Source organism: Synchiropus splendidus, chromosome 9 (genome assembly GCF_027744825.2).
Source record: "Synchiropus splendidus isolate RoL2022-P1 chromosome 9, RoL_Sspl_1.0, whole genome shotgun sequence".
Classification (NCBI taxonomy): domain Eukaryota; kingdom Metazoa; phylum Chordata; class Actinopteri; order Syngnathiformes; family Callionymidae; genus Synchiropus; species Synchiropus splendidus.
In genome coordinates, this window is record NC_071342.1 from 7,803,860 (window position 1) to 7,822,334 (window position 18,475).

Consider the following 18,475-nt stretch of genomic DNA (forward strand, 5'->3'; position numbering starts at 1 on the left):
CTCCTCCTGAGCCAATGGTGGACCCCCGCACAAGCCCGGACGTTTTCAAAAAATCCCGTCAAAGCATTTGACAAGGAGAGGAAGCAAAAATTTATTCCCCACTGATCTTCAGCTGCTGAAGCAACACGGTATTTAATGGTGCGTTCAACATCTAACATCAAATTTGGACTCGGAATTATCAAAAACAAACAAACAAAAAAAAAAACCAAATTAGGTCAAGTTTCCGAGATTTTATTCATATGAAAGGTTTTGTAAAATGAAAATCTCGGGATGGATTATTTTTTTATTGTCATTAAAAAGTTGTTAGTAGTAAAATCTCAGTTTCTGCTTTGTTTTCGCAACATTAAATTACCTCAAGTTTCTCGGAAGTCTGTTTTTTTTTTTTTTTAATGCCCTGTATTTTATTCTGAAGTGATATGCAGGATATTTTTAATTTAAGGCCAGTATTTTTGTCACCCTTTACCTATTACTATTGGGTTTGCAGTATAAAAAAAAGGGGGGGGGGACTACTTGGTGTATTTATTTCTCAAAAATATTCAACGTATTCAACATGATTTTGTGATGAACAGTTCATTAGATAATTACTGATGGTTAATCTGCCAGTGGAGTGGAGGCCAGCTAATTGATTGACTAATTGATGGGATGTGGTGGGCGTGTGCGCGTGTGCTAGTGTCACCCCTTCCCCTCCTCCTCATGCTCTTCTTCTCTGACAGCTTGTGACTGTCAGGTTTGGAGCGAACCATCTGTGACGTCCAAAAACATACAGAGCTTAATCGGGGGTGAATGGTAGAGTATGCCATGGGCTGTCCAGGGTGTCCCTCGCCCTCCCTCCTGGGTTAGTCAGGGCCTCCAGCAGACACTACAGACAACATATAAGGGAGCCAATGAGTTAAGGAACGAAATCTATTCTTTTGCCAAGTGAATAGTAGATCCAAAACACGGGGAACACACATGTCCTCACATCAAATTTGAGCTTAAATCTGAACACATTGTCTATTGACAGAGTGGCTTACTGGTTTATTATTATTTTTATTTTTGTATTTAAGCAACAAATCTAAGTCATGCTAATGTTACTTTCCATTAATATTTGTTATTTTACTGTTTGTGTTTGTCATATTGTGCTCCACAAACTAGGGAGGTTACAAATCTACAAATCGTCCAGTGCGCTAAGATCCGTCTGGAACCCTCGAACGCGAGAGATCCAGGTCCATTAGTATGGAAATGTTCCCCCCACCTCCACTCCCTGCTCACCCGCCTCACCCCCCTCCCCGTGTTCCCTGGTTCTGGCTGTAAGTACCGGTCCTAAGTTCGTGCTCTATCACATTGATGGCTGCTGCTGCTGCTGCTTCGGCCGCCCAAACCGCAATAACAGAAACAAGATCTTTAGAGAAAGACAGATGAAGTTATGAGGCGCTTTGATCTGGAAATCAAGCTTCGATAAATATTAAACAAAGAGCCTTTTGCGCGCCTCTATTATGATATATGGCGTGTCCAAGTCTAGAATAAGGAAATTACCAGAGAAAATGATATCAATAAATTTTCTAAGTATAAACGTTGATTATGTTTCGATTTTCATTCAAGAAAGCCAGGCCTGCTCTTTTTTCAGGATGGGTGCGTGTGCGCGTGTGTGCGTGTGTGTGCGTGCGTGTGTGTGTGTGTGGTTGTAAAGGCGAACAGAGCCCTGGAGGTGTACAATTTATGTAATCTGAGTGTGGAAATGAACTGGGTAATTTATTGGAAAACACCAAGTCAGGAAGATTGGATCAGTACAGCCTATCCAAGGGCTCCTATCCATCAAGTTCCAATTAACAAGCGAACCATTGAGTTTTAATGGCTTTCCAATCTACTGCCCTGATAGACTCATCAATTCCTGGGGGAGAAATTAAGAAAATCGACCGCCCCCTCGGCGTCCCACTGTCATTCTTCACAGCAACTATATGTCAAATTAAAAACACAATTAAAATTTAAACTGTTCCAATCAGATGCTGCCCTGCAACCTATGTTTCACTTAATAGAACTCGGATGAAAATCGGATGCTCGCATTCAGTCAGCGGGAGGAGCCAGAAGAGACGCTGCATTTCCGGCAAAACAAGACTTATTCTTGACCTGAGAACCTAGAAAATTATCTACGAGTGGCAATAGATATTCATGGAGAAAAATAAATGTGACTTCAAAAGCGCTCAAAAGGTTCGCTTGGTAACTTTGATAAAAGTGCAGTACAATTTCTTATATATTAGACTACTTTCATGAACGTTTTGTCAATTAAATAGATAAATGTGTTTCAGGATAAGCTCTTATTGTGAGATAACCATTTATTTCTCTTTCTTTATTGACAAGGGTTTTCACAGATCACTTAAATTCCTAAAGATCTTTATAATTATTGAGTGATCAAAATGTGATATTTAATTTACGTCTTTAAAAAGACCTGCTTTTTATGCCAAAATTACACGCTTTTTTTCTGTATATTTACGATTAAACTGATGCACAGCAGGCGCGCTTACAACTTTAACAAACAAGTAATAACATTGTTCACGGCATAATTACACTCAATAATGGTCAACTAACAGTAAACAACTAACACAAGTCAGTGTATATTATTGATTTGAAACGTACAAAATAACAAAGTAAATTGTACATTGCTGATTTTCACACTCATGTACATGTAGATGAATAACCATCACTTCATTTTAGGCCTTAATATTCTTCATAAGTTTCACCAGAAATTGGGCATCATGATTTATATCCTCCACAGACCATCTGCCGAGTCCCCTCGACCACCTGGTGGGACCTGAGCCGCATTTTCGGCACTGATCTTCTAAATAAAACATTGATTTGGAAGCGTGTGAATGTTCCCGATGCGAGCAGAGAACAGAGCGACATTACAAAGGTGGTTGGGGTCGTTTGCGCGCTTCCAAACTGGCACCGAAACCATTAACATAACTCAGAACGATCCAGCAGCTCAGTATTTTAATGCGCTGCTCTCTGGTCGTGATCGTTTGCCCTCGTCCCCGCAAATGTGCTTTATCTGATTTTGTCCCAGCTCTCTATTCTCCCCTTTACATAAAGTCGCGCAAATGGAAATTATCGAGTGGTAATTTTTTCAATTTATGCGCGCAAATCAAGGTCGCGGCGCTCTTATTTTGACGCGATGTGCCGCAGACGTTTGAGGATCGATATGCGCCAGAGGAGTAATGCCACGCCAATCTATTCATTTGCAGTAATGGGGCCTTGTGGAGTGAGCATGGTCGGTGCACGTCAATACTTATGATATTTGAATGAACCCTTTGTCTTTGATGAGGTCATCATCGAGAGTTAAGAGATGACTGATTCATTTCCAATAACTGCGGCGGTTGACTCACACGCATGTGGATGGAATTTTCGACTTCAGCGTGCAAATGAATAAACCTGTTAGTGTCAAACTCATATTTTTATGCCCATTTAACCGCGACATCTGTATCACTTTCTAGCAGTTTTTGACACCCCAACCATTGTTGCTTCTTGCTAACCTTGAGTATAGTGACCCAAATTTCAAGTTAAAGGTTTGATAAATTAATATTTGGGGTCTCAAACTTACATCCGCGGGCCATTTGCGGCCCTCAGGATGAAGTACTGCGGCCCACCACTGGCAACACTATTTTAGTATTGGTGTAGCTCCCATAAGGCACTGTGTCTTTTGTCCAATGTCAGATGGTTGGAAACCATGTGATCAGTGAATTCCTCTGCATTGATGTTGGAATCATGTTCTCAAATTCGAGGTGCAGATGTGATTGCAATTTGGTTACTAGTATGGTGGATGTAGCTAGCAATTTTACCCATAGTTCCACTGCTAGTTTCCATGGATGGTTACCAAAGAAGTTACTTACTTTTTTTGTGTGCAATGTAGGTTGGCCGGATGAAAATTTTAAAAAGAGCCCGAACAAAATAGGTTGGAATTGCTCTTTTATACACAGTAGAGCCCCTCACGCTCCCCCTCACTGATGGTGCCGTGGAACCAACAACGAAGATCGGCATAGAAACAAAATACCTCATTTTGCTGCATATAGTACACATAACAGACCAAAACTGTTTTCTATTTATGGCTGTTAGCTGATAGCTTCATTTGGGAAACAGAACTTTTTGCAACATAACTGATCCCATGTTTATTATGTTGCAGGAGCAAGACACCTCCTCTCCATGTTCTCTCCCAACCTGCCACTCTTCTGAGATCTTCAGTTCATTTTTGTCGGCTATGAATGTGGAAAAAACTGTAACACAACAAATACCTTTCACTTCCAAAACAAGCGATATATTACAAGTTTTTAATGATTTTGTTTCTAAATAGTTCTAGGCATGTCTGTACTTCAGCATATCATGACTCAGTGTTTTTCAAAGCAAGAGCAAATAAACAGCATTATATTTGGGATTTTGCAGCTTCAGAGTAAACATTAAAGATATACATAAGTTACCTATTAACGCACTGCATGATCAAAGATTGTTTGAAGCCTTATTGAAATTGTGGTTGAGACAGAGTCCATATCAACACACGAGTCTTTAAAAGGCTCTAGATTGACTGCCAGTGATGGGTTTACTATGATGGTTTGATGCAACACATCCTCACTCCCATGGTGTAATACATTGGCGTTGGGAAATTGGACTTTTGGCGTCCTACGCTGAAGCCATAGGCAGCTCCTCAGGTGAAAAAAAAGGCGTAGGTTGTGGTTGGTAAAACTTGGAACAGCGCTCCTTTAGTTCAACATGTAACAATGGCCAATGTGTTTCAGTCATGGTGACTTCCTGACTTCCAAGTGACATCCAATGCAATTCAGTGAGGAGAACTTCCATACGCCTCACTTCACTGCACTTTTTTTTTTTTTTTTTTTTATTATGAAGAAAGAAGCTGGTATTTGGATGAGGGTGAACAAGGCTGTCTCTCTTTCTGGCTGCTGGTCAGAAATCAGTCCAGCATTAATGTCTTATCATGACCGCGGCCAAGTAAATGACGGGGTTCAACTGTAAGGGTCACTCAAACCTTAAACTCTCTCAGTCGCCAGGGTAGTTCAAAACATGAAGTGGAGTATATTTCATTTCCACACACGTTGGTGTCAGCCTATTGACTGTCATCCTGAAACCGTCTCCTGCACTTTTGATAAGTCGCATGTCTACTTTGTTATTTTCATGCCATTTTCAACAACTACATCACAATTCAAAGACTCAAGAAATTCCTGCAGCTGACTTACATAAATTGTGTATAAAAATGAACATGTGCACACAAGAACGATAAAAGCTTGAAAAAAAGCGTTTACTAAGTTCAGAAAAAAAAATTTTTATGGGTGTTTGAAAGCTCATATCAATACACAAGGACACCCTTAGAATTATCGGGGAAAAGGTTTACAAGAAAATATAATTCATGATAACTGACGAAATAACTGCAAACTAGAATTAGAAACTTTTTTTGTTTTTCACACAAAAACAATGTAAATCATGCAATAATGCATGATTGACTGATAATGACTGAGCTCCACGAAGCAAAGACTTGGGTTGTAATTTGGGAGGTCGATTGACAAACACAAACTTTCCCCTCCCTTCGTATTTGTTTTGCACTGAACTGAACGAGCATGTCCTCGTACATCTTGTACTCACAGTTCCGGCCCGGCAAACAGAGGTGAGCGGTTTGACTTGTCAATCAGAATTTATGGGAAAATCCTGCAACGACAACAAAGTGTGACGACAACCAGACTCATTGCTGGACTCTCAGGGTTGGTCAGAAATGGGTTTTGATCTGCAGGTCGTCCTCTTCACAGAGGCCAACAAACCCAAGGTCCCTGTCGGCTGCATGACCAAAAATGTCTGCAATCGGAAGGAAAATCAAAGAACTCTGAGCAGGCTTCCATGTCGGTGCGTTCATCTGGCTAAGTTATAACTTACACATAGACAGCTTAGTTTAACTGTGGGAGACTCCACGGCCGGGATAATAGCTGAATGTGAATATAAAACAAACCTGACATCAGCAGTGTTTTGTAACTCATGATGACGCTGCTCTGCAGGTGTGTATATTTGTCTTCTACCACCTTCACCGCTAGCAACTGTTAGCATGGTTAGTCGGGGCTCTTACCGGTCTATGCTTTCGATACTCAACATCTATCAACCTTGTGAGACAGTCTCCTGAATATTTGATTTTATTCTGAAACTTGCAAGTTTGATGCAGACATCTACTGAAGGGAGCTTGTGGACGATGATCATGATGGTGACGCAATCAACCATTTCTCCGAAGCGCAGATTCAGGACCTTTTTAGTTGGTCAGTCAGCTCGACTGCTGCGTACTGAGTTCAGTACAGCAGTCTGAAACGGCTCCTCGCTACCTGTCAGATTCATGTGCTCTTCCTCTATGATGGGTGGAACCAGAAGGAGTGAAGAGCTCATGGCATTACAGTAGTCCAGCTCTTTTTCTGCAGCCTGTGAACTGGGAGGACATGACGTCATCAAACTTGGCAGCTTAATCGAGTGCAGGCTACTGACTTGCAGGTAACCACAGTCAGTGCGACTGAGCCCACCCCCGACTCCTTCTCCCTAAAGCCTGACAACACCACCAAGTCTGGTTCAGCCAAGTTGCTAGAGTTGAGCGTTGCTCTGAGCCTCCTCTGGGCCTCATAAAACATCTCACCCAGGTACTGAGCAAGCTAAAACACCATGGGTTCAAAAACAATGAAAGTTCTGAGATACTTTACAACTTACAACAACCAAAATTGTCATTCTCAATTCCACGTATCTTTCTTCAAATGAAAATCTGAAACCTGATGCCTTGACCCCCGCAATTTTCCCAAAACACACTCACACACATCATGGTTCAAGATCAAATGCGGTACGTTGCATTAAAAAGTAACTATACTTGAGTATCAATACAACCACAGTAAGTAAACTCCCGACCAAATACCTGTAGTTCACTGTAAAGTATGCTAATTTAATACTTGACTAAACATTTTAAGTTGACTAACATACACTTTGATACACTACTTACGTTTTTTAAATGCTCCGCACACCACCCAGAGGTGTACACTTTCACCTATGAATTCTGGTCACACTCTGAAACTGGCAAACAAATATTTAGTAAATGAAAGTGCTAGGCCCCGTGAGTGAGAACAAAACAGTATCAAAGGAAAACTAACAATAGTCTGGATCACTAATATACTTATAGTATATATAAGATTCTATAAGTTCATTTTGCAAAAAGTAGTCCACTTGAATATTATTCAGTATATTTGAGTATACTTCGAAGTATATAAAATAGATGTCAAAAGTGAATTTATACTGCCCCAGATTATATAAATATAAACTTCGTTTTGCTAAGGGGATAAATGGAAGGCTGGCGCTCACCTGGGTTCCTGAAGGATGCTGAGGCACCGGGGTCCCTGCGTCCACCCGGGGAAACGCGCAGGTGGCTGGAGGAGACACGAGACCGGGTCGCTTGCAGAAGCCAGAGTCACCACCACCCCCAGCACTTTCACTCTGATCGCAGTTTCTCAGACAGTGCGCACGCACGGTCTGCGCGTCTAATCCACCCAGCTGTCAATCAACTTCCTTCTTCAACTGCGGAACTAAGTCAAGTTTGACCGCTGATACTCTAAACACCCCCAATTTAAACGTGCGGTGGAACCAAACAAGGGAATAAAATAGAGACGAGCAACCATAAATTGTTTAATTTCATCCCTCGACATGGCATATTTGTGATTTGAAAAGTTATTTCAATAAAGTGTTTTAATTCTCTTATCCGAGGAAGGCGTGGCCCGAGAGAAAGAGACAGCATATACGTCTGGAATAGTCTCCGTTTATTCCACAACATGGTTCAGCAACAATATCAAAATGTTCTTGTAACCTGTACAAAGAATCCGGCTTCCTTTAAATATATACATTTACATATTTTGTACAGTAACAGTGTTTTTGACGTGTCAGTAGAACGCGAAGGGACTCACTAAAACTAAACATAAAGACACAAAGGTTGTTATTTTGTTTGTACAGTTCAGTGTTTGATTGTCACATATCAAGCTTATAAAAAATAAAAATATATTACAGGTTGATAAAACAAAGAGATGGACTCATTCACAGCACACATTGTATTGCACACATGGGTGTTGTAGTGATTCTGAACAGCACTTTCTGATTTACCCTCATTGATGTTTGTTAATGTCATGCAGACATTTGGTACTTCACAGTGAGTGTGGTGGGCAGATATAAATAAGGTGTCCTTCTGCCTTAAACAGCCAGTTAAATTCTGAATCCCATCTTATATGTTGATCGCTTTGGACTGATTTCATGATGCTGCCATGCTCAAGAGCAGTTTGGGAATTGAAGTTTGATTGAACATTCTTTCTTTAAAAAATGCTGTGGAAAACCTGAGAAATAATAACAACAATACAGTTTTTCACAATTGCTAAAACTCTTGTAGATAAATACATTTAGTGAGTCATCAGAAGCATGGACCTGGTCACCTCTTTACCAGCATAAAGGAATGCTGCTCTACTACTAGTCTCTAATGGATGACAGCATTTCAAAAGAGCTATAATGACATTTTCTGGAGTATTTGTTGATCAATATTTGCTCCTTTCAACAACATAGATTTAGTTTTTCATCCCAAAAATGTAGTGGTTTTAGAAAAGCATTTCCCTTTCGTGTAGACTCTTTGGTAGTTTCAATGTGGTGTGAGCAGAAAGTGTTACTTTTGAGGACAATAAACCTAAAGGTGATTGTTGAAATGTCGTTTCAAATGTTCAAATGTAACATGCTTTCAAGGTTGAAAAATCCAGTGCTCTGACGACAAAAAAGAAAAGAAAATGTGTGGCAACAAGTGTTTTTTTTTTTAACATTTATCTAATAAAATGAAATGTTATTTTCCTGCTTCTCAATTCGACCAAAATTAAATAACCGATACGATTTTTACTCGGTGAATACCGACAGGTAAAATGTGTGTGAGAGGAGAAGAGCGCAAGCAAGAAGGAACCATTAAAAAGTCAATCACCATTTTGTTTTATAGAAAACAAACAGTCCAGAAATGTCCGGCAGCTATTGTGAAAAACTGCTGAAATAATATTAATAAAATAATACAAGTAAATTGGTGGGAAACGGCGTAATTTAAAACATATTCTTTGAAGCCTGACAGTTTTTATTTATACTCACTTGTACAAAAATATTGAGTCTTTATTTTGAGGAGTCTCTCACACCGGTCTGAGCAGCGGTACCGACGTGACGATGGGATGTGAGTAGTAGACGCCCGGGTGAGGGAAGGTGATCAACGGTTGGCTGACTGGGACGGAACCGGCCCCGGCACCGGCGCCCTCTGACGCCGAGTTCTCGTGATAGAGGATCGGCACTCGGACTATCCTCTGCGCCGTCGCGTGGCTGAGGTTCGCGGCCTCCAGCTCCGCCGCCAGCTGCCGCTTCCACTTGTTCCTGCGGTTCTGGAACCAGATCTTGACCTGGGTCTCGGTAAGGTGCAGGGACGCGGCCAGGCCGGCCCGCTCTGAGCTGCTCAGGTACCGCTTCATGTCGAAGGTGGACTCCAGCTGAAAGACCTGGCTGCGCGAGAAGACCGTGCGAGTCTTCTTCTTGCGACACGGCTTCTTGTCGTCGTCCCTCTTCTTCCAGTCCTCCAGGTCGTCCTTCTTCTCCTCGCTGTCGCTCTCCTCCAGGATGATCTCGTCTCCGCTCTTGTTGTTGTTGTGCTCGTCATCCTCTTCCTCGTCTTTCGCGTCCGGTTCCGACTTCAGAACCGGGTCTGGCGAGTCTCTGTCTGTGCCTGAAGCTGGAGACGAATCTCTGACCGCAAGTTTGTCCGACACTGAAACAAGAGACGAGAAAATGTTATGGTCGGTTATGTGTTACATTTATGTATTTTGTTTACAATGCTGCCTTAATAAACAATTTTGTTAAAATGATCGAATTAAAAAGCCGAAATGTGCACAAACAAATAATTCATTTAGTAGCTCGTAAATAATTAATTTACAATAATCCAATTGAGATGTAACCCACTGAGAAACTCAACTATGATTCGCAAACCGCTATTTACTGCAGTCATCTATTGTGAACCACCTGCGTGCTTTTGGGAAACAAATGGCTCTTAATCATGTTTAATATTCCGATTAATCAGTCACGATTCTTAATTTAAGTAATTTGGTATTTTTATTCATTATTTGTCGTCATAATTGTAGTTTTTTTGCAATGATAATTCCTTGTGTAACGAATGCATTTCAATATTTGTCAACCAAATCTACCGTAAATCAGGACAATATTAAAACAATTGACAAATGCATTATTCGCAAGCAGCGGTTTGTTTCGGGTTCAATTGTTGTTGCCATGAAAATATGGGTCCGCATCAAAACAGAAATTTTAAATGTCATTAGGATTTAAAATGTATTTACTTTGTAATGAATGATACGCTGGAACGCACACTTTCATCATCACTCATAATGATGTTAATGCAGTTTTTCTGTGCTAAAATGGTGGGTTCGGCAGAAAGTTATATTACACTGGTCTGTTTAACATGCACCTTTGGTAAAGGACATCTAAATAAAACATCTGCACAACGACAACCTGTTTTTTAAAACACCCTCCGAATGTTAAATATCCCTTTTTAAGGGGCACGGAATAACACATGCGAGTGACACAGTCGTTCATTTATAAATCACCAAGTGAATCTCGTTCACCGTCAGCGTCAAAAAAAAAAAAAAAAAAAAGCCAAATCAAAATCCCCCTGCGCGTCACTGCCCTCCTCCAGTGATGTGGTGATGTCGAAGCTCTGTTTAATGCACGTGTCATTTTATTGATCTATTATCCTGTGAGCTAACAAAATAGTCCTCGATACACGGTGTATCAATTCATACTGCTGTAAATGGATGGATACATTTCAGATAGAATATTGTCAGTTGTTTAGTATTAATCGTGGTTCAGTCATTTAGCAAAAACTAGCGATTAAGTGTTCTAAAAATTGGGGAACATGAAGCGGTTAAAAGAGAACCGTGAGCCACAATTTAAAATCTTAAAATGTAGTAAAATATTTAGACGTAAAAATGGAATTCAAATAAGGTGTTGTCGTTCAAATAAAATGGTTTACTGTGAGTTGGATTAAAATAATAATCATTGTGTTTTCTACTGTCCCACAATTGTGGTTAGAAAAAATAATAAGTATGTTGCGATAAAGAAAAATAATAGTAATGAGCTGGGCGGCCAGGTTTAAGCAGGTACATTAAAATCATCGATTCAGTCCTTTGATTCTCGGCTGCCGTTGACATAAACATGATGAGAACAACAAGAGGCGCCAAGGGAGGAGAACCTACCGTCGCTTCTGTGGAGGTGAGTGGTGGAGCTGAGAGTGTAGGGGTACCACCAGGCCGAGGTCCGCTCCAGGTAGTGCGCCGGCAGGCTGAACCTTTGCGCCGGCAGGTCAAAGCGCGGAAAGCTGAAGTCCCCGACCTGGGACAAGGTGAAGCCCCCCTCCAGAGCCGCTTTGGTCGCGGCCAGAACCGGTTTAGGTTTGGACGGTTTGCTGTCGCAGTTGAGCAGATTCTTGATAAAGAAAGGAGAGTCTTTGACCGACGTCTCCTGCGTGGTTTCTGGCATCTTGGCGCTGTGAGTTTCACGGGTGAGGTCAGAAGATTTGAGGGGTCTTCGGTGCGGAGAGGCGCGGCGGAACTTGCGGTCAAACGAAGTCACCTGCGAGACGAGCAAAGGGGCGCAGAACACATGTCATCCCGGCCTCAGCCCTGCCACTCCTCGGTCACTCGCTGTTGCTAATGATGGAATAAAAAAATGTCATCCAAGTTAAACGCGCAAAGTATAGACGATTGGGCATCTACAATGGCAAATGGGATTATGGGATGGACCGTGAGTGGAGCGAGAGACGGAGAGAGAGGGGAGCCTCCTCCTCCTCTCCGCTCTTCTCTCCTCCCCTTCTGCTTGTCTGTTATTGGTCCGACAGATCAATTAGGCAGCAAATGAGAAGCACAAACTCACACTAGTTTATGTGTTCTGAAGTCGCATTGACCAGAGAATAACATTAATTCCAATACGTGATCTATTCAGCTCGCAGTGACGGCGGGTGTTGTAGTGGCAGCAACAGTATTTACAGTTCCAGAAGGAAGTAGTTCCAGTTAACTTGAGGTCTTGGGAGCGAGTGAGAGTAAGAGTAGTAGTAGTAGTAGTAGTACTAGTAGTACTTTGTATTATGGATATACTATCTAAAAACACTGAAACCAAAAATTGAAAATGTGTTGTTTTTTTTTCATTTCTAAAGCATTTTCAAGCGAACAAACAGGCACTTGAAAAGATGTATGTTTCGTTCATTGGGAAGGTTTTCAAAGGACTCTTTTCTTTTTTTTCTTCCTTTTTTTCTTTCTTTCAAATCAAAGTCAGAAAGTGGATGATTGCGCGTAAATGTGATCATGCGATCAAGCTAAGGTCCTTAGTGATATATTTATCAGCTCCTCACGCTGGGAGGAAGCTTGCAGTTCTCAGCTCCGTCTATGAAAGTTAAAGGTGCTGCTCAAACATGTGCTGCTTCAAGTGAAGCCAGGCGGTGAGTGTTGCTGCCTTCGTGCGGCTGAGCGGCCAACGATGAGCAAGAGGACAGCGCCCTCTTTAGGTCACGAGCGGAAAGGTGGGCAGGTTAAATCATGTCCAGATGACAATGCGACTGTCTGGTGGCAGTTTCCCGGATGATATAACATGACACGAAGCCCATGGCCATTCCTTATTTGTGTCGAGGAACCTTGAGGTTATTTCTTCAGTTATCATGTACCAATATTAAACATCTTTGCTGCCATTATCTATCACGCCCTACTCTGCAGTGGTCAGTACCTTTCATGTTGCAGGTGGCCATGATAGAAAGAAGTCTCCAGAGTGTGGTGGACTGGGACTGAGTACTCATTGACGTTTTTTTTTTTTATATTGGGCATGCTTTCAAATCCATTTACCTAACGACAAAAAAGAAAAGAAAATGTGTGGCTGATTTTTTTTCTGGACAAATAATTGTATTTCTTGTGGCTTAGGTTTATTTATCATTTACCATTGCCATATATTAGATTTTATTCTGATACTTCAACGTATGAATAACAATATATACTTAGTATTAGTACTACAACTGTTATTATTACTAATAATAATAATAACAATAGACGAACAACAACAATGATAATAATAATAGTCATAATAATAATAATAGGAGTAGTAGCAGCAGCGGTAGTAATAGTAGTAGTAGGAGTCGTGGCTATTTTTGGGAAAATCGGGTTGGAAAGTTATTTGTAAGTCTTAGTTGTACATAATGTTGTTTTTTGTAGAAATATCTTGGAGGTTATGATTTAAAATTGTTATCTCACCATTATGTTTGCTATGTTGTATTAAACATTTTTTTCAGTTTATGCATACAGATATTTATTCTATTTTATTAAATTATTTTTATATTTTATTTATATTATTATATGTTTTCATTATTTGTTTTATTTGTTCAGTTATTATTTTAAAATAATCCTTTTAAAATAAAAAAAATCCTATCTATGACTGTCTGATGCACTGCATAGTATTTGTGTGTATTATTTTCATTGCTAAGACGTATCTAAATGCACTTCATTTTTTATTTTTTATTTAATCCCCAGACTGCAGTTCTGCAGCACCGTTTTGCCCTCATGAAGAGTGCTCCTCCTACATTGTCCTCTCCCTGTGGTTAATAGCAATCTATTACATGCTCTCTGGTATTAACTGGACTCACCATCGCAGAGTAATTTTGCTCCTGTGGTCTTTAAAAATACAGTTAAGCGTTGATTAGAAAGCTGCAGCAGAAATTGCCCAGTGACCACGTACTCGCTCTCCAACACTCCATAAGTCTATTTTTGTTGCTCCTCGGGTAGGTTACTATGACTTTTATATTATTTATTTCCAAGCGCTGCAGTATTGATTATTTCACCAGGAAAAATGACAAATGGCAGCAGGGAATGACACGGTCAGCAGGTTCTATTAGAGAAATGATAGTGTTGCTGGAGGTTTGTTAAAAGGTCCAGTTTAGATACTTTATAGGTTTACATCCATCATCCTCTAATGACCTATTTGATGAAAAACACGCGCTCGGCTGACAACGGGCCTGTGCAGCCAACTTCGCCCTGTAATTGCTCCCATATTAAATATAGATTTTTGTTTTGATATCTTGAGAATTCCTTTCTGTTGCTGAGAATTGTGGTACGAAAGTGTGGCTGTAGTGACAAAAGCTTGAGGAGAATGGTGGAGTGTGAGACACTAATGGGGGAACTGGGAGTGGTGACGCGACATATGTACTTGCTGGCCAGTACTACTATGAAAATATTGCTAGATCTTTAGCTAGTTTAACTCTGAAGTCCATCTACTGTAACCTGCTCATGTTATGTTTAATATTTTATGGCCAATTAAGTTTGAATAAAACGAGCATTGAAGATGCGGTTTCCATATTCTTCATTGCCGGTAGCATCTGCCAAATTGTGCAGCAACAGTCTAAATAGACCTTTAAATCACATCTGAGTTGACTAACCATGTGAGTTGTGATTCTTGGCTTCACCATCAGTGATATGAGCTGAGCTAGAAGACTAGGTATCCAATTTCTTTACCAACCGCCAGTTATACTTTTACTTCCCTTACATCAATACACTACAGTTGTGTTGTGTTCATGTACATGTTATAGATTTGTCATGCGGTCTTCAGAGACTCAGAGTAGATGTGCAGCTTCTCCACCTGAGGAAGTTCCAGGGTGGAGGTTTCAAAACCTCTCGAGTTAAGCAGGACCAGCATTCATGAGCTGAAAATGTTCATGCTGGATTAGACTCTTCAGCTCAACTGAGAGCGGCAAGTGTTGCAGTGCATTATGGTACTAATATGGTGGTGATGGAAATTATTTTGTGAGGCATATATTCATGTAGTACAGCTGGATGTGGCTCACTAGTTTGATCTGGATATTAATATATATATATATATATATATATATATATATATATATATATAATTTCAATAAAGTTTAATGGAGTGGGTTTCATGGTGCTTGTTAGACTTAAATTTAGTTCATTTCCATCACACTTGAGGATCACCAAAAAATGCGGTCGAAATTTTAATCACCTCTATAAACAGTTTCTGCTCCAACTCTGTTTCATTTATCACAAAAATGCATCCTCTCCTGTTTGCCTGGGCACTCCGTCCCGGACGAGCCATTAAACCAGCCAAGGCCACGCTGAGATTGCTGAGACTTAAGTATCGCATTTAACTCACCAAGAAATCGGTGGCCGGCCACTGACCCAGCAAACTTTAATTGGGATTTTGCTGGTATTGATCGGTCGCCCGGCGGATCTTGAAATACAGCGCGATTAGTGTTTTACTCACAACCCTCCAGTTAAAGGATCTCAATGTCATTTCGGTTGAAGCAGTTCAATGACTGCTTGACTTGAAGAAATGTGTCAGTAAAGGTAACAATATAAAACCAGCAGGAGCGTTTGGTGAGTGTAGTTTTGTTACATAAAGACTGACGTGAACGTTTTGGGGCGATTGACTCGCAATCGCTTGATATTTCGTTTCCTCGCCTAGGCGGAGACTGGAGCCACTACTGTTTCAATGTAAGACATGGAACAGCCACACAGTCTGTACTGAAAATAATTAAAACTGGTTTGAAAAAAAAATATATATATATATTACATGAGAGACTCACACACACACACACACATATATACTATATATACACATATACGTATATATAACAAGTGAAAGAAGAATCTGTAGTATAAAGTAATATTTTAAATAATTGTATAAAAATATGATTATGTAAGAAAATATAGTGTGTGATTATGCTACAACATGAATTCATTCACACTGAGCTCATAAGGGCCGGATTCAAGGAGGTAAAGGGCCTCACGTGGCCTCTGTGCCACACTTTTCCTCCACATCAGTTCTCATGAGTCGTAAGTAAATGTCCTACTTGCTGTGTAAACCAAGGTTAAAGTCTGGTTAAAGTGAGCCAGAAAGAAGACGCAGAGGCCATTTTTGTAGTCCTCGCTGCCGTGTTAATGTCAATCAAAGCCTTTCGAACAAGGGAGCCATACTGTCAATGTTGAGTGTAACTTGGTGAATAGAGAAATGAATGATGATGTTGAGGTTGAATCAAGTTACATGTAGACGCACGTTACATAGGCAGCATAGCTAAAGCCAAATTTGTTGTATATACAACAAAATTGTGTATGGTTGGTCTCACCTTTTACAACCTAAAACAATCCACAGCATCGTAAGCACATTCCGTCATTTTATTATTTATCCTTTTTCTTATGAGGCCTAATCAGAACGTCAATTGTGTGATGGTTGCCATCACTCATCCCACTCCTCTTATACAGAGGTTTTATGTGTTTGGACCACAGTCCTCATACTTAAGCACATAAGCTGCTGTTGAAGGATGTATTCCCTTATTGGCCAGAGCAGACAAGGTTGGTTTTGGAGCTTCCTGTCATTTAGCTAGAACATTACATACAGATCTGGACACCGAAGGAACCTTCTATCCGGGCTCTATGTTCATTTTATCCATTTTCATGCATGTTTCCATAATGCTTACAGATAGAGGCCGGAGCAGTACCACCCGAAACCATGGGGGGCAATGTTGCTGTTACTACCCAATACGTAGCTCTGATGAGACATGAAGAAGACATAACAATGGCAATGGACCTCCAGTCGCGATTTATTTAACAGCCTCCCTGACCACCGCCACCTACAATTCTGCCTCTGTTTCCTCTTTTGAGCAGGGGATACATTATCAGTACTCCTTCCACAGTTGCTATGTTTGTCATGAAACTTTTGTCTGTGGGCTGCTCCCCCTGGTGTATATATTGGTGAATAGCAAAACCACAGTAAAGAACCTGATCGTTCCAACAGGTATATCTTCATACGTAAGGGGAGCATAAACAGGCCTTAAGATTTCATGGTTCAAGTTCCGTCTGAGAATATTTTAAAAATCTGCATCATGCATCCTGGTGCGGCCCAAATCGCTCTGGGTCTTCGCTTTCCACCACATTTTCAAACATCCAACCGTCCAAAAATCTTCCCTGCGCAGTTAAGATCCCAGCTTTTCCCCATCACGCCTGAATGTGTCATTACAAGTATCACGAGAGGGCAACCGAAAAGTTCTCATCAGTTCTCAGGTGTCAACCTGAGATATAGATACGGGCCGGGTAACAAATGGCCGAATCCACGGGCAGCAGGGCCGACCATCAATAAAGCAATTTCTAGTGTCATAACAGCGCCACGTTTCCTAAAGCCAACCTTTGGAAACTTTTCCCTCTGCAGATCGCCGCGGCCATTAGAGCCTTTCCTGCTGAATTTAATGGATTCCGTACAAATAATATTCCACCATAATGGAAAAGGTTGAAGTGGCTGAAGACAGATGAAGTCATAAACACGTATAATTGAGAATCAAAGACCGATAAATTTTAAACTGCGATCCATTCTCTCCTATTTTAGATGATGATCTATGTCTGCAGCGCGGCGTGAAAATGGAGCAGATTACGTCGGGAAATTATAACAATAAATTTTCTAAACATACACCTTGATTATGCTTCGATTTTTTTTTTCCTTTCGCAGAAGGATAGCGGGGATTGTTCGGAGCTTGCCGGCTAAATGGCACCATAAAATAGGTTCCCTGCTCTTTTGCCTGCTGAGCGTCGGCATGCCCGGAGGTGTGACCCCCACCGCCGCCACCCCTCTTAATGTGGGAAATGAATTGTGTAATTTATGGCAAACGTGCGCACAGTGAGATTAGATCAGCATATCCCATCAAAGGAACAACAATCAATCAGCCTCTAGTTCACAGCTGGAAACACATAAACCAGGGCAGCTAATGGCTTTCCAATTGAACAGATTGATAGACTGATCCGGTCCTGAGGGATGAATTAAGAAAAGCGCCGACTTTCATACACAGAATGGCACTTTTCACAGCAGCCTTCCCTCTGATTCTTCACTGGCGGATGTAGCTGGAAGGTTAACAGGGAGACAAAGGCTTGTTTCCCATCACTCCCTTCTGTTTTCACTCCTTCTTGTCTGATCAAGCGGCCGACAGCTGATTTGCTATTCAGATGAGGCGGCGGTGGAAGTGTGTCAGATGTGGGTCTCATTTTAATGACCTGATTATCGCGGGTCATTTGGAAACTGTAAAATGGAGGCAGCTATTCAAAGCCACTTAACAAGGCGAACATGTGACCCGGCCGACCCACTCTGCCCGGAATGAAGCCTGTTTCTTTGCACTTTAGACACATCATTGATTTTTGTCGGGAAACCAGCAGCATTTCTAATGTCTGTTGTGATATTTGGATCGCTGGAGTTGCTCAGATGGAAAACTGACATGGAGCTCAACAGTGCTGCCGGAGTGAAGTGCATTACAAAAGAACAGATGTCAACAGTTCTCACGCTACACAACACAGTTTGTCTTTTCTCTCCAAAAACTACTATCTGCACAACATGATAGTGG

The 18,475-nt window shown here is 41.0% G+C and overlaps 1 protein-coding gene across 1 annotated transcript; it reads right to left on the minus strand.

Moving 5' to 3' along the window:
- Positions 1-7,804: 7,804 nt before the first annotated feature.
- Positions 7,805-11,811, minus strand: hmx3a (H6 family homeobox 3a). Its single transcript, XM_053875419.1, has 2 exons — positions 11,304-11,811; positions 7,805-9,808 (listed from the first exon to the last, which is right to left on the minus strand). The coding sequence occupies exons 1-2, from the start codon at positions 11,584-11,586 to the stop codon at positions 9,186-9,188; spliced, it is 906 nt and encodes a 301-aa protein (XP_053731394.1). The 5' UTR covers positions 11,587-11,811; the 3' UTR covers positions 7,805-9,185.
- Positions 11,812-18,475: the final 6,664 nt, after the last annotated feature.